Source organism: Apteryx rowi, unplaced genomic scaffold (genome assembly GCF_003343035.1).
Source record: "Apteryx rowi isolate R43461 unplaced genomic scaffold, aptRow1 scaffold_116, whole genome shotgun sequence".
In the NCBI taxonomy this organism is placed as follows: domain Eukaryota; kingdom Metazoa; phylum Chordata; class Aves; order Apterygiformes; family Apterygidae; genus Apteryx; species Apteryx rowi.
Window position 1 is genome coordinate 465,956 of NW_020447375.1, and position 14,627 is coordinate 480,582.

General features: G+C 46.1%; 1 protein-coding gene across 10 annotated transcripts in view; it reads left to right on the plus strand.

Moving 5' to 3' along the window:
* The window catches only part of ASAH2 (N-acylsphingosine amidohydrolase 2), a 92,344-nt gene that overhangs the window by 55,303 nt on the left and 22,414 nt on the right, over positions 1–14,627 (plus strand). For 4 of the 10 annotated variants that reach the window (XM_026080861.1, XM_026080904.1, XM_026080920.1 and 1 more), the window contains exons 3-6: positions 5,446–5,524; positions 9,099–9,845; positions 11,532–11,695; positions 13,248–13,394. In XM_026080861.1, the coding sequence (XP_025936646.1) occupies positions 13,262–13,394 (133 nt within the window). In that variant the 5' untranslated portion in view covers positions 5,446–5,524; positions 9,099–9,845; positions 11,532–11,695; positions 13,248–13,261. Of the gene's footprint in view, positions 1–5; positions 76–151; positions 642–731; positions 2,409–5,445; positions 5,525–7,328; positions 7,760–9,098; positions 9,846–10,931; positions 11,423–11,531; positions 11,696–13,247; positions 13,395–14,627 lie in introns of those variants that run through there. The other 6 variants (XM_026080872.1, XM_026080880.1, XM_026080889.1 and 3 more) reach the window with 6 other exon arrangements.

Sequence of the window (14,627 nt, forward strand, 5' to 3'; positions counted from 1 at the left end):
ATGAGACAAAATTGTTTTGCATCGGTGTTAACTACAGGCTGTGTTACTTCTGCTGCCTTTTCCTTCTCGTTCCATGTAAGTATCTCCTTAGCAGCACCAGTTCTTTTAAGATGAGTGATGGCTTGCGGTGAAGTTCACGCTGCAGGGATAGGTATGCAAAACGCAACTGCTCCTTTTGTAGCGTTTCACTAATGAATTGGGGAATCCCAAATTTCCCGTTGTCGAACGCTTCAGCTATGTTTCCCAGAAATTATTCAGATATGGTACATCTGTTCTGATTAATCTGCCTTCATTTTCTGAAGAAGTGTAGCAAGGAGGTGATGGTGTTCTCCTGGAGATCTTGAACGTGTATGCCCACCTTTGGGGCTTTGTATTTCTGGGGTGAGATCCCTGGCAGCTTCCTGGGGCAAGCCTGTTCCTGACTGGAGGCTGCACCACCATGTACGTCATCCCTTTGCTGTGGGGCACTGGCACAACGATGCTTTGCATGCATCTACTTTGGACAATGAAACCTGCTTGGACTCGCATGGACCTTTACCACTGATTCCTGTCGGAGAGGAGAGCACAGCAAAACAGTGCCAGTGTGGAGCAAGGACTGAAGCGCGCACATCTTTGTCCCCTTCATTTTAGGCATCCTCCACGTAAGTCAGCAAAAGAGTTAAACTCCTGTGCTGTGCTGGCTTGATAGAAGCAGACCTAAATCTTAACATGTTGTCAAATGCAAATTCCAGGAAGCTGGAATTTGAAGGAAGGATCTGCACCGGAAAAGGCTGGGAAAGGACAGCTTGAGATGGAGAGGAACCCCGGTAATTGTCAGAGTCCTGGGGGAACAGAAATCAAGATCTTTCCCAGAGGATGGACTTGAAAAGATGAGTGCCTGTATTGCTAAGACMCATCTCTGTTCAGCTTTTAGTCCTTCCAGATGGGGAAAGTTTAAGACCCTTAAAATACAGGGGAGGAGATGGCAGATTTTTGAGTAGCACAGACCAAGCAAGGACAGTGATCCCTTCCCTTCTCTGTACTCTTCTGAAAACAGTACTGTTTGAGAACAAACTTTTCTCGTCTGGTTCAGCAAGTGTTGCTGGCAGGGGCCTAAGGCAGACAGATTTGCTGTCTTTCATGGTGCATTTGCAGGAAGATTTGTACCTTCCTTTTGAGCCATTTGTTAARGGCTGCTTCCAGAGACAAGCTACCGGAATAGATGAAACCTTCATCTGATGTAGCATGGTATTCCCGTGCATCTTCTCTCTGCACGTTGTCTCTAGGCACATCTCTAGCAAGCTTTGGGAGCCAAGCAGGAATCCCCCAACTTGATTTCGGAAGGCTTTTGCCAGCATCTCTGACCCTGACAGCTGTCACTCTGGGCTTGCTAGCAAACGGTGTAAGCGTGGGTGAACCTAGAGCAGCCCACCTGGTTTATTTTCTGCCCAATTCTTGCCCAGCAGGGCTCTAGCTACCAGCAAAAGCCACTGGTGTTAACTTGGCAAGGATCTACCCAGTTCCTCCAGTTCTGTGTYGTCATTTTTCCATCTTCAGGCCCAGGGAGCAATGAGGGTTTTTTTCTCTTGTGCCACAGCTCTTCCACTCAGGTGCTACTTGACTGTTCCTCAAATCAGGTGCTCTCTTAGTGCTGTTGGCATTCCAGGTAAGTGTTGTGCCCATGGGGCTGTGTGGGCTGCTGCCGTGAATGGTGAATGCACGTTTGAGCAGAAGATCCCTCCAGGGCCCAGGAATGTCTCTGATAAACTCCGTTTTGGGTGGAAATGAGAATGCTATTATCACCGAAGTGTTTGGTTTTGACCAAATGCTTCCGAATGTATTTGGCTGCCTTGGAAAGTTGGTGAAGGGCTYGGGGTGGGAGGTTAGCTTGGGAGAATGTGCTTCAGTCAGAATAGAGGATGGGTTGAAGCCAAAATAAACTGCTTTAGGGTTTCTTCCGATGTCTCCTRCATTTTTAAGTACCTAAAATGCTGCCAGATGCTTTGGGAAGTYCCTGCCTCTGACTCCTCCTTGCGCCCTAGTCCTTTCTAGCTCCTCCAGTCCGCTTTCGGTTCTCAGGACAGCTTTAAGAGTTAATTTTTCTTTTCTTTTTTCTATTTTTAACCTCCTGGTATGTTTGTATCTGCTTGTGGACACAAGAGGGGAAGGCAAATTGGGGATACCTCTACCCCTATCATGGCCATAAATCACAGCTCTTCTGAGTGCTGTCGTCCTTTGGATCAATGAGGCAGATTCCTTTCAACCTTGGCATATTTGCTGTGTTTAAATAGGTTGCTCGCAAGTCTGACCTGCTCAGATGGCACCTTGCAAGGGTCRCTTCCTCCCCCAGGTACAGCAGTCCCAGATGGAGGTTTAGCAGCCCTAGGAGCACCCTCACCTGGTGAGGAAGAGCGCCTGCCAGAGCATGGGTGAGTGGGGAGACAGGTCTCTGTAGTGTGTGTGGCTAGTCCTTCATCTGAGACACGTGGTGGTCACCTGTGCTAACCTTGCACCTTGTCTCTTAAGTATTTTTAATAACGGGAACAGCTTCTCTGAGATCTTTTGCTAAAGCTGAAGAACAGAGCCCAGGGAGATCTGCTGAACACAGCCCCACAGCCTTGAAATGATGGACAGAGGAAAGAGCCTGTTTCTCTGCTCTCCTTCCCCCACAGAGAGACCAGTTTGCCCCAGAAATCTCCTCTGAAAGGGCAGCTGGGTGCCTGGATCTCGTGAGCTACTAGACACAGTCTGCTTACGATGTATGCCCATGGTCTGCCAGTTGCCTTTTCATGTCTCAGCTAGGAGAGCTCTTGTTTTCCTCAGCTTCATCATCTGATCAGAAAAACTGAACCCCTGTAGTCCAGAAACTGTCAGAAATCTTTTAACCAATTTTACTCTTGAAAGACTCGAGTCTAAGCAAGGATGACTCTCTTGAATACCACCCTCTGAGGATGGGGTGGTTCCTCCCTCTGGTTAATGCAATGGGGTCCAACCAATCTGGGATTGGCTTTCAACCACTTTATCATGATGGCTTCAACTTGCTTCAAGTGCTTTACTACGAGGTACCTTAGACTCCTGTAAAAATCAAAGCAATTCATCCAAACCCTGCTTTTTTTAGCACTTAATGATTTATTGTATCCTTTCATTTCCCTTTCCAGACTTAGGAAAATAACTGTAGAGTCAAAGGATCTCTTCTCTGGATTTACGTGCATGTTTGATGCCCTGGGTTACTTTTGGTTGATGTACTCTTTAACTTAATTAATAATTGCTTCTGCTGAGGCTTTACCACTGGTTGCTGCAGACACTGGTCATAACAACATAACCTTGCAGAGCATCACAGCACACTCAAAGCACTAAAATGTTGTTCTGCAAGTCATTAAAATAGTGAGAAATAGATTTCACTGCCTTTTACTTGGAACGTGCGGTACAAGGTGCAGGTTACCTCTGCAAACCTGCCAGCTGGTATTTTGAAGCTTAGCGGGAATTACTGTAATTGCTGATTTTCCTTTTCCCTGGGGAGAAAGATATGCTACCAGAACCGCTGCTTGCACAACTGTTTGTTTTTAGTTAATTTTGGTTCATCTCAGCTTCTTCCATGCAGAGCGGGTTGGGCATGAGCAGTATGAGCTGAGTCTGTAGTGCCTGCAGCCCATAGCGGAGAAGAGATTCGTCTTTGCTGCCTGGCAGATTGCTTTTAGGCAGCGAGATGAGCCGCAGAAATGGGACTGCTCATGCAGCCCTCTGCTGGGTGATTCAGTCTCTGCTGTCGCTCCAAGGTGATTTTTTTTTTTCTTTGCTCTTCCACTTTGTATTTGATAGGCTTKTAGGCAAATCAAGTTGCAAAGGATGTCAGGAGGCCATCTATTGCTCTGCACTGATCTTTCTCTCTTTGCCTAGAACGTGCGACTCTGTAGCTTTGAGAAGTGTCAGATACTGTGATATTTTATTGTATTGTATTTTATTTTTTAATTTTTTTTTAGCAAGGGTGCCTTGAAATGTGTTTCCRTGCTTTGCGTTTTGAAAGAGTGACGGAAACGCACCTCATGATTTTACCTTGCAGCCAGATAACCTTTCCTGGATTAAATCCAGGATGAAATTTTGACAGATTTTAACACTTGCCCCAGTGCCTTCCTGATGATCCGGTTTGCGCTGCTGTTCAGTACAACAACAACGTGGGTGGTTTTCCATGTGTGCTCATCTGGGCCACCCACTGGTGTCATCTATATGTGGAAGGTGCTGGCTTGTCYGTGCCTAGTGATGTGATCCCTTTATAGCTGGGCTTCATTCAGTGTTTTAGCTAATGGAAAATCTTAGCCAGGTGAGGGGGAAATCAAGCACGACGCTTGAGTGTCGAAAGTAATAAATGTTATGTATGAAATGGGGAACTGATGTTTGGCTTTTTGCTGTTGTTTTAAATAACATCTGGCAAAATATTTTTCACTTGTATTTATGGTGGCATCTGAGCCTTTAACCCACTTGCATTTAATCCGCAAATAGATTTAAGTCACAAGATCTTGAGAAGTTTAGGGTGTTCCTCATGTCTGAAAATTAACCAAGTATTAGACAGCAGCAAAAAGTGCCAGGACTTGGTTTTCCAGAAGTGCAGGAGGGTTGTTACTTATTCTACTTTCCAGAATAACTTTTGGATAGTGGTTGGTAGGTATCGCTTGCTGCTTCAGTTCAGATGCGACTGAGGAATAATATTGTGATAGAGAATAAAAGCGTGTTTTGGAGCACTGCCTGTACTACAGTGATTTAGGAGGAAATGATTTAGAGGTGCTTATTAATTATTTGGGCCAAAAATGTGGATTGTGGTGATATGTTGTGCACGACATCTGAGTTTAGAAATCGTAATCGTAGAAATCGTTTGAGCTTTGCGTGCCTTTTTGAAAGCCCTTCTCCCATTTCAGCCTGGAGGTTTCGAAACTTTCTGCRTGTGTTCTCGGCTGGGTTTTCCAGCAGGAATGTCGCTGTTTATTAACACAAACAGCTCTCATCCCATTGCTGGGAGCAGTTTTCAGCTAGGCCACAGACCTCTTGTGGCACCCCGAGGAAGCCGCTCTCACGGCGTTTCTCCAACACGGTGCGCTGTCTCTGAACGAACCGTTTGCAAACACGAAAACACCATGTCATATAGAGATGTTGGCATCCGTCCTGGAAAATAGCTTCACACCCTGACTGGCTATTTAGCACATATGCGAGGACAGGTGCTTAAGGCTCTTGAAGGACGTCACGGTCAGCCCAGCTAGTGCTGTGACTACAACAGGTTTTTGTTACAGAGCTCTTTGTAGGCCTCCTCTTCCTTTTTTTTTTTTTGCATTCCTTTCTCTGTCTGTTATCACTTCTGTTCTTCTTTTGCTTCCCTGCTGAAGTTTTAAGTTTCAAATTTACTTGCAGAAAGGGGTCCTGGGCTTCGCTGACATACCTAGAGATGGGTTTAGCCATGTTTCCTCCTATTTCTTACAGCGCTTCCTGGAGCAAAGGAGCTGAAACAGAAGTAGCAGCAGGCCTACAGCCAACACGTCTGAAGGGAGAGTGAGCAAAGGTATTTTGCTGTCTCTTGTTTTTCCTTGGGAGGGCAGCCCTGAGACGAGACTAGGGAGAAATGTTTGTACCAGGTATTGGGTGGAGAGCGTAGCCTGGGTCCTGAGAGCACCTGTAATTAGGGATGTGAGATCTTGATGCAATCATGCTTATCTGCAGCAAAAAGACTCCTGTTGATTTTATTTCCTAGCAAAACCCACCTGCACCCTACTTAAATTGCTCGAGTCCAAATTCAGATAGCTCTTGTGGCCAGAGAAAGGTATTTCCATAGCAGGTAACTCTAAGCTGATACTCCTGCCAAATGCAGATCTGACAGCTTCTCCCAGCTAAAGGGTGGCAGATTTGATTTTACCAGAAGAACTAGAGGTTTCACAAAGCGATTTAAGGCAGCTGCACTAATACCATCTTGAACTGGCAACTATGCTCAAGTTTTTCTTAGAAATAGTTGAGGAGGTTTAAACTCAACTCAGATCTTGGTGAAAAATCTGAATTGCAGCACATGCTCCTGGAAACAGAAGATGCTCCAAAAGGAAATCACTGCATTTCTCAGGTATTAGACTAGAGAGCCCGAAAAAGATCTCGTGTTACTGCTTAGTACTTCGGGGTCTGTCTGGAGTTAGCTACTGCTCTGTGCCAGCCCAGTTGCAGCAAAAAGATGGGAGGAAAGAGGCCACCTAAACTGGCAGAACAACCATGGGAACTGTTCAACTTTTGGTAACCTATACACTGGCATTTGGACAACTTATGGTGAGTTGGGCTAGTTATTGGATTAGCTGGGCTTACTGAACATGCTCTCGGAAGCTGAGGATTTAGCCACAGAATTTGACTCTTTCCTGGACAGGAAGAATCTGCTGTTAATGAGGGAACTGGCTCTTCTCTGAGACTTGTGAGAACATCTGTATCAAGATTATATCATGGAAAACCCACAGCAGTGTTGATGAAGGGGCTCTGGGGTCCTCTGCTTGGAGCAGGACTACCACCAGCAGTAGGTCAAGGCAGTCGTCACCTTCTCTCTCAAGCCTTGAAACACTACATCCAGCGTGGGAGCAGTTTTGGTAGTCAACAGAGCCCAGGCAGTGCTGTCGTGGTGGAAAGAGGCTCTCCTGTTCCTCAGGCATGAACATCAATCTAGAGCAGAAGGACACACATCTACCTGGGATGAGGAAAAAATCATCCAGAAGATGGGAATAGGCTCAGATGCTTTTAGGATGGCTTTGAGATGCTGAGTATAACATCCTGTAAAAAGCAAAGACAATATTGCCACCTGCAAATGCATCTCTCCGTGTGTTTATGCCTGGATGGGGTTGGATAGGGTCTTTCCAGATGATCAGGAAAGCTGGAACAAGAGTGAGGTGGTGAATCATAGGGCTATACTCAAGCCTGGCCATGATTTCCTCCCACCACATCCCCCCCAAATCCTACCCCAAATCTTAGCCCTTCAGCCAACACAGTTAAGTACTGCTGCGCAGAGCAGGCATTTGAGTGTTTTCACTGGGAAAGGTGGTGAAGAAAAGCCGTGTGCTGTGGTCTGATAAGTCACTTCACAGCGTGTGTCCTTGTCAAAGCCCGAGCAGTTTTTCTGCTGACTACTCTGTGCAGAAACGTTATCTCCTGTTGTCAGGATCCTTCCGTATTCACGCAAAAAGGACTTTGTTCATTCTTTAATAAACAACTTTATGTAAGAAGCTTCACAATCACTTCCTCCTCCTCGTAGTCAGGATCACAGGCTTTGGTGAATGTTTTGGGTCCATGTGAATAACATACCCATATTGAGAGCTGATGCTTGCTTCATTTTTCTACTACAGGAACTGACCAGGGTTGAGAAATAGGCTTGAATCGAAGTATCTGTCCTCCAAATGCCAAGGTCTGCAGTGCACTTGGACTCGCAGACTTCGTGCAGGAGTGCGCCTGCCAAAGGCCTGCTGGAGAAGTGCTCATCACTGCAGGGTATCTGCAGTGACTTCCCAGATAAAATGATTTACTCCAAGAAAAATGCAGGGTTGATGCAGCTGCTTTCAGCGGTTGCAGAAATTCAGCCAGAAGTTCTGGCTTTGTAGAAGGTGGCACAAAATGTTCCAGTCTGATAAAGAAAAGACTGAGCAATGTAGTGCTTTTTTGGAAAAAGAAAAAGTCTATTCATTCCCTGTCCATCCTTTTAATACGCCCCAGCTGAGGCAAACAAAAAGTCAGCCAGATTATGCAGCAGATCTGTCCTCTTCCTGGCTCTGTGTATGTGGTGAGTTATACCAGCTGGTGGGTCTCTTCCGTACTCTTTATTATGAATTTAATTAACACAAAGGCAGAAAAATCTGTGTGAAGCTACAGGAGGGTGAGAACAGGGTGATAAAGAAGAGCTTTCTGAAGACATTCAAAACCCCACACTTTATCCAGCGAGATGCACGAAGGATCTGAATTTTGCATGCAGAAAGCAGTGGCTGCTTCACCTGAAACACGGGGCAGAAACTGTTGGTAGAAAATGAAGTTTTAATTACAGTGCAAATGCTTGTGTGTTTTGGCTTTGGGCCATTCAAGCTGAGATGTCTCTGGCCTCCAAACCAAAATTCAATCAGGCATGTAAAAATCGTGCTGTCAGGGTACTGTCCTGATGATAATAAACCACGTCAGAACAGAAGTGATCCTCTGCAGAAGGCTTTTATCCTCCTAGCTAAGCTAAGGTGTTCATTCTTTCAGTCCTCAGCCTTTGAAGCATTATTGTATAGTGAGAATCCAACTCGAATTTTTAACATATGAAACCTTTTGTGGTGGTTACGCTTGGGTAGAATGTGATGATCACAGCCTATTTCTGGTGGGGCCAAATCGTATCCTGGCCGGCCCCCAGAAGCTGCATGTCTGTATATGGTTTGGCCAAAAATGATAGCTGTGAGGAGTGTTACAGCCATAGATGAATGCCCATGGTGTGATGACGAGCTGAATTCAGGCTAAGCCGCTCTTAGCCGCTGCTTGGAAGGAGCTGAGATGAAAGCAGCTATTAAAGCTGTAACAAGCAGCACTATGAGGCCATGTGAAGTGTTGTAACAGGAGTCTGGAAATGAAACGGGAAGAACGGAAAAATACCCCAGGGCTGAACTGCAGCTCCAAACACGTTTCACGTTTCTGATAGACTTTCCTCCATTAAAATCAGGGCTCTTTAGCCTTCCGCATTTCACTGTAATTTTGTCTTCTCCAATGCATTCAGGTAAAGCCACTGAAGGCTTTGACCTACAAATTCAGTAATCCCATATCTAATCATAAGCAAGTACATTCGTAAGAGAAGCGTTTTCTTAGAAACCCCAGGGACTGTAGTTTACTTTCATAACCTTCTCTGGTGATGGCCTAACTGAAACTTTGAAAATCAGGAATGAGATTTGTAGATGTTGAAATGTTCTGCCTTAATTACCCAGGTGCTCTTTATGCTTTACAGCTGGAAATTTCACGCACAATTACCAGGCTCTCCCACTAGATATTCCTGTAGTTTTGTGCTGCTTTTGAAGGGAAATGCAATGTTGGCATTGCTTGGGCGTATTGGTTGGTTTGTTTTTGCTTTACTGATAGTTTTTTGGCTATATCCCTTGCAGTGAAGCAGGCAATAGTGAAGCACCACTGATGGAGCATTATGTTCTTCCGCACTGCAGTCCGTGAGAAGGTCTATGCTATAATGGATTCAGGACTGAAGAGAGGATCAGCAGAAAAGAAAGGGAAGCAAAGGGACAGAATGGAAAAATAAGTACTCTGCTTGTTTAGTCTCTCTTAGGACTTGCTTCAATTTGAGTTTTCTATGGAAAGAACACCTGGAAGGTGTCCAGCATGTACCTTCCTTATGGCATAACCACGTTGAACAGTCTTTTATAAGATCTTCCCCAAAATGTGTTCTGAAGTGGCATCACCCCCTCCCCGCAACAACAACAACTGGGTTGTCTATTGGTCTTTTCCGGAGTTATGGAGCTGCAGTGAGGACTTTTCTTAAGGTTTTTGTGTTTTGTGAGGTGAGACTGGAAGGCCGAGCCATATCTACGCGAATTGTTTAAAATTCATTTTCTTAAAGATTCATTATGACCTAGCAAATATGCCACCCTTAAAAAGAGTCCTTGCTCTTCTTGCCAACATACAACGCATTCCTGTGTCCCGTTGGTTCATCTCTGGCCCGGGGACACTCGCCTATCAGCAGTGTGATAGTCTGCTCGTGGTTTTGTCGAACACAGCTCTTCAGTTACCTCCAGGGCTGGTGCAGAATTTGGGGCAACCTTGCCATTTTCGCTATTCATACAAAACCCCTAAGCTGAGTGGTACTGCTCAGAGGTTGCCTGCAATGGAAGAAAGTCCAGGTAGGTAACTATTGCTCTTTGCAGTGGCTGGTGTGCTCTCCTTGGGCAAGGGGAGGGAAAGCAACGCATGCAACACCCATCCTACCCTTCGAGTCTCATACCTTCATAGCGTCGTGGCTGGGTATGGCTGCGTGGTACTCTGCATCGGGGTGAATCATTCCAAACTAAATTACAGCTGTGTGTCCAGGGTGAAAATATAAGATGCTTGTTAAGAAAGAAGAGAAACTCAGATAAAGCATGCTGGCTCTCTGCAGGGACAGATCAAGGAAAACTGGTCTGGTTAGCACATGTGACTGTGATTTCACACCCAGGTCAGGTTCTGGAGCAATTCAGCCACACTTCTGCTGCTCTTTGCCTGAGCTATTTGCTCAGAGGACAGAAGCGATGCTCAGTCAAGAGCTGAGTCCTACCCACTTCACTGAGAGCACAGTCCAAGTATGAGTTCTTGCATGCACTTGGAACGGGTCCAAGGCTCTTCTTGCTACTTCTCTGTGCAGAGCTGTTGAAAGGTACTGGGCTGATAAATACACAGCCATGCTCAGGGGTCAGCTCACATCCAGCACTGTGCCTGAGCCAGAACATGCTCCCTGGGACAGGCACGACACGCAGCCTGACATGGATCGGTGGACCCTGGGCTGGATTTAATAAACCTTGCTGGTCTTGAGCTGGCCTGCTGCAGAGCCATCAGGGTCTCTCCTGGACTCCTGGGTCCAGGTGTTTCCCCTAAGTAGGATATTCCCAACAGCGCAGAACTCCCCAGGGGTATTTTTCATCCCCTAAGGCAAAACAGATTGGTTTCAGCCAGTGGAAGGGGCACTAAGTTTCTTCAGTATCGCAGCAAGAAGATAACATATCGGAAAGTCTTACTTATTCCCACCAGCCAGTCCAAGAATTGCTGAGTCAAAAGGAGATACTGAATACAGCCTTGAAACAATAACTCAAATTCCATGTACTTGATGCTAGCTGGGATATTAACCCTTGAGTTTGGGGGTGCAAGAGAAATGGTGGCAAAAAGAGGAAGACCAAATCTCCCGTGATGATTGGCTAATGGAAAGCTGAGCATGACAGAAAATGTTGGAGGTGATCCCATCTTTAAATTCTCCCTGAAACACATGGGAGTTTGAGAAGCTGGGGGAAGAAACAGCATAGTGCTCACGGGGTCTTTCACCACCTCCCTCCCTCCCCAAGCAACGGCAAACAGCTACCATCCCAGGGATGGGATGGAATGGGACCTTTGGGTTTGGGAAGAGCAAACCATCAAAGCTTTTTGGGCAAAGCATGCTTTAGCAGCTGGTGAATTCATGCCTGATAGAACCAGCCTGTGGCTTGGCCAGAAAGCCAATGGAAAAAGCAAACGAGCTTAAAACCTGAGGGTATGTTCCCACGTTCAAGTTCACTTTCTAAAAAAATTTGGCAATCCTGGAGACTGACCTTCCACAGAGATTAGGAGACCTGGCCAGATAGGAAGAAGAGGCCAGCCCAAAGGCAGGTCGAGCTATGCTGAAGCCAAGAAGAGGGAGGAAGCCTTATTCCCAAACTCCTTGTGCACCACAGCTGACCAGTGCAATCCCAGAAAGGTTATTTTAGAGAGATAAGCACTGTTCATCATCTAAAATAAATGTGTTGAAAAATCCTACTTCCCTTTTTGATAAAAATTATTGATCTGTTTCTTCTTATCTTGTGCAGTGCCTGACTCACAGGGCTACAGCAGCAATAAAGTCAGTTTTCCAGCTATGAGAGGTCCTTTAGACCTTAGGACATGCAAGGAAGCTCAGCTACAAACAGAATTGAACGTACTGAAGCCATACATCGTCCAGAATACGGAAATTTCTAATAAGCTGTGCTACAAGGTAAGTTTGCATAGGATTTCTTAGTACTGCTCTGATCCCAGCTCRCTGCAGGCCAACACTGCAGCCACAGCAGGTTGTTCAGGGCTGTGCTCAGGCAAGTCCGGACAATCCCTGAGGGTGGAGACCCCCCATCTCTTTAAAACAAGAACCCAAACCTTTGGAGGATGACACATATGTGGTTCAGTCATGAGCAGCAGTGTGCAGAGAAGTGGGATCTGCAGTAAGCTTTAGCTACTAGCACATCTAAGGATGCATGAAAGTGGCCAAAGCTATTTTAAAGGCTTATTTCTAACTTGGACAGATGCATGCAAGAAGGGCGAAAGGCATATCTTTGATATAAGTGCCAGTCCCACCAGGGAAACCTGAAATCCTTGATGCAAATCTAGGATGCCAGAGCAGGACAAAGAGGAGGTCACTGTTGTTTTTTCATACAGGGTAAAATAGTGTATTTCCCCATAGTCTTACTTTGAATAACTTTTTTTGTTAATCTTTTAAAGAGCAATAAACCTGTGTCTGAGGTGGAAGAACGGTATGCAAAAATCTAATCCAAGGAGCTCAGTGTTTGATGAAAAAAAGTTAGCATCTAAAAGCAGGGTCTTATCATGGAAATCTGTGATGCCCTTTGATTATAAATGGTTGCATTGTTCACAGCATGGATCCTGGTGGGTCCTCCAGCAATCTGTCTCCAAGTGTTTGAGCAGATGCAATATGCCTAGGAGGGACGGGTGCCTTTCTCTGGGCGCTTTGCTCCCAGCGCTGCTACGGTCCGGGGGAAATCAGGGATCTCACTGGGAGAAGTGTTAGAGTTTGTGTTGTATCACAGGCAATCCTGAGGAAGGGAGAAACATGCTGTGTTCCTAAAATTAGTGGGTTTGGGTTTTTATTATAATGATGGGACAAAAAAACCACAACCACTGTTTTTTTCCAGCTGGGTATATGTTTGTTTTGCACTGTGTTTCCTAAATTAATATCACCATCATCATAATAATTGTTGTTTTGCAATATTGCTCCAAGCATGAGCAGCAGAAATGCTATCAAGTCTCAGGCTGCAATATCCCTCTCAGCTGCTGTACAGGATCTGGTGGAAGACTTGGCTTTATTTAAAAGATTTGTGGACTTTACTTGTGTTATTTTTATTTGGATTTATTTATTTTATTTGTGGAATTTATTGAAAAGATTTCTTCAAAAGATTCAAGCAAAGTGTTCTCAGAAGCTTGGGTCTGCTAGTTCAGGCATTCTCCCCGTCCTATCAGGCCTCGCGACAGGGAGACATCATAGCTCACTGGAGATATATTTTTACTGTCTTAAGCAGATTTAAAAAAAAAAAAATCACTGTCACTTCTTTTCATTCTTATCACTGCATGCTGGCTGTTCTGCCACCCGCCCTGGGCAGCTCAGAAGAACGGGATGGAAGGTGATGACGCAAACCAGAGCCCAGCGAGTGCATGGGGCTCTTCAAGGGTGTGATCTGCGACTGCTCTGGGTGTGACRTGCCCAACGCCAGGCGGTTGTCCCCGCTGCCTGTCATATGTCCTCCTTTCTCTTTTCACAGTGTGTGCTCCCGCCATGTGTGGAAGGTCCAAGTGCTCCTTATCCCGCCTGGAGGTGGTGCTTATCATTTTCCTGACACTGATGACGGCGGTCACCCTGGTGCTGCTTGTCCTCCACTTTCTCCCCAGGGAAGAAGCCTCTGCTGAAGGCAAGCTGGGATGTTTCAATCCCTCCATCGCATCCTGCTCCAGTTGCTTGAAATCTAGAGGGTTTGTTGGGGTGGAGGGTGCTGCACAAGGAGGGCTGTGGAGGAGTGGAAGTATCTGATTTCTTCTTAAAGCAGCAGCGGCCAGAAACCTTTTCTGGGGTCGGAGATCCCAGGCTGCTGTCCGCTGTGCAAAGGCACTGGCACAGAAAGCCCTACCTCAGAGACCGTACAGATAAATTGATACAGCAGGTAAAGGATGGACAGACAAAAAAGCAGATTGCATTGAAATGAGTCCTCCCCTCCCGCTGCCGCAGAGCGGAGATGAAGCAAAATCTGTCCCTCAGGGTCAGGCAATGTCCATCACCTGAGGATAACCATCCTGTACTGCAATAACAGCCAGAGTGGTGTCTTGTTCCTGAATCTCTCGAGGATCTGAGGGTTTTAAAATCTGATCCTTTTTTGCAGGAGGCAGCAAGGTTTCTATGAATCTGAATGTCACTCCAGTTACTCACCCTGCCCCGCTCAAGGGTGATGTGACGTATGCATGGCATGCCCATGGGCCCAGCAGCTAGACCTATTAGTCCATTTTCACCTGAAGCAGCTTGCTTTTTCAGAAAGCTTAAAAATGTGTTTAATAAAATCAAAAGAGGTTATGAAGCTCCCATCTGCAATCCAGAGAAATGAGAGAGCTCTTACCTGAGGGGCAGTTCTGCACTTTCTGTTCATTTCTAGTTGCAAGCTCATGTTGTCCTTGAGCAATGTGCCTGGTGCAGTAATTTAAATTAATGGGCTACAGGTAGAGGGTTCCTGGGTAACTGCTGAGCATTTGTAGTCTTCTCTGTGGGTGTGATGTGTGTGATCCTCTCGCACAATCACAACCTGTTGCTTCTGCTGGCTCTTGCGGCAGGAGCGTGGTGGCCAAACAAGAGCATCTCTCCAGGCTGCATTTTGGAGGCCCTGGTGCAGGGTGGGTTAGAGTGGTCGCAAGGATGTTTGCAACCTTCTTTCCCTCTCCCTGCTCTGCGGAAGGGGATCCAGAGAGCCCCTTGCTCCGGGTACGATACCGAGGAACTTCCTAGCAGTTGCAATACCGTCACAGCCCACGTACACCTCCAACCCCCTCACCTGGCACAGGGAAGTTGGGTGTTTGGAGCATCCTGCCCAGAGTAACCCTCAGTTCACTTCTAGTATGCCCAGAGATAAAAGCTCAAGGGAAGTTTTAGCTGTTTCCAC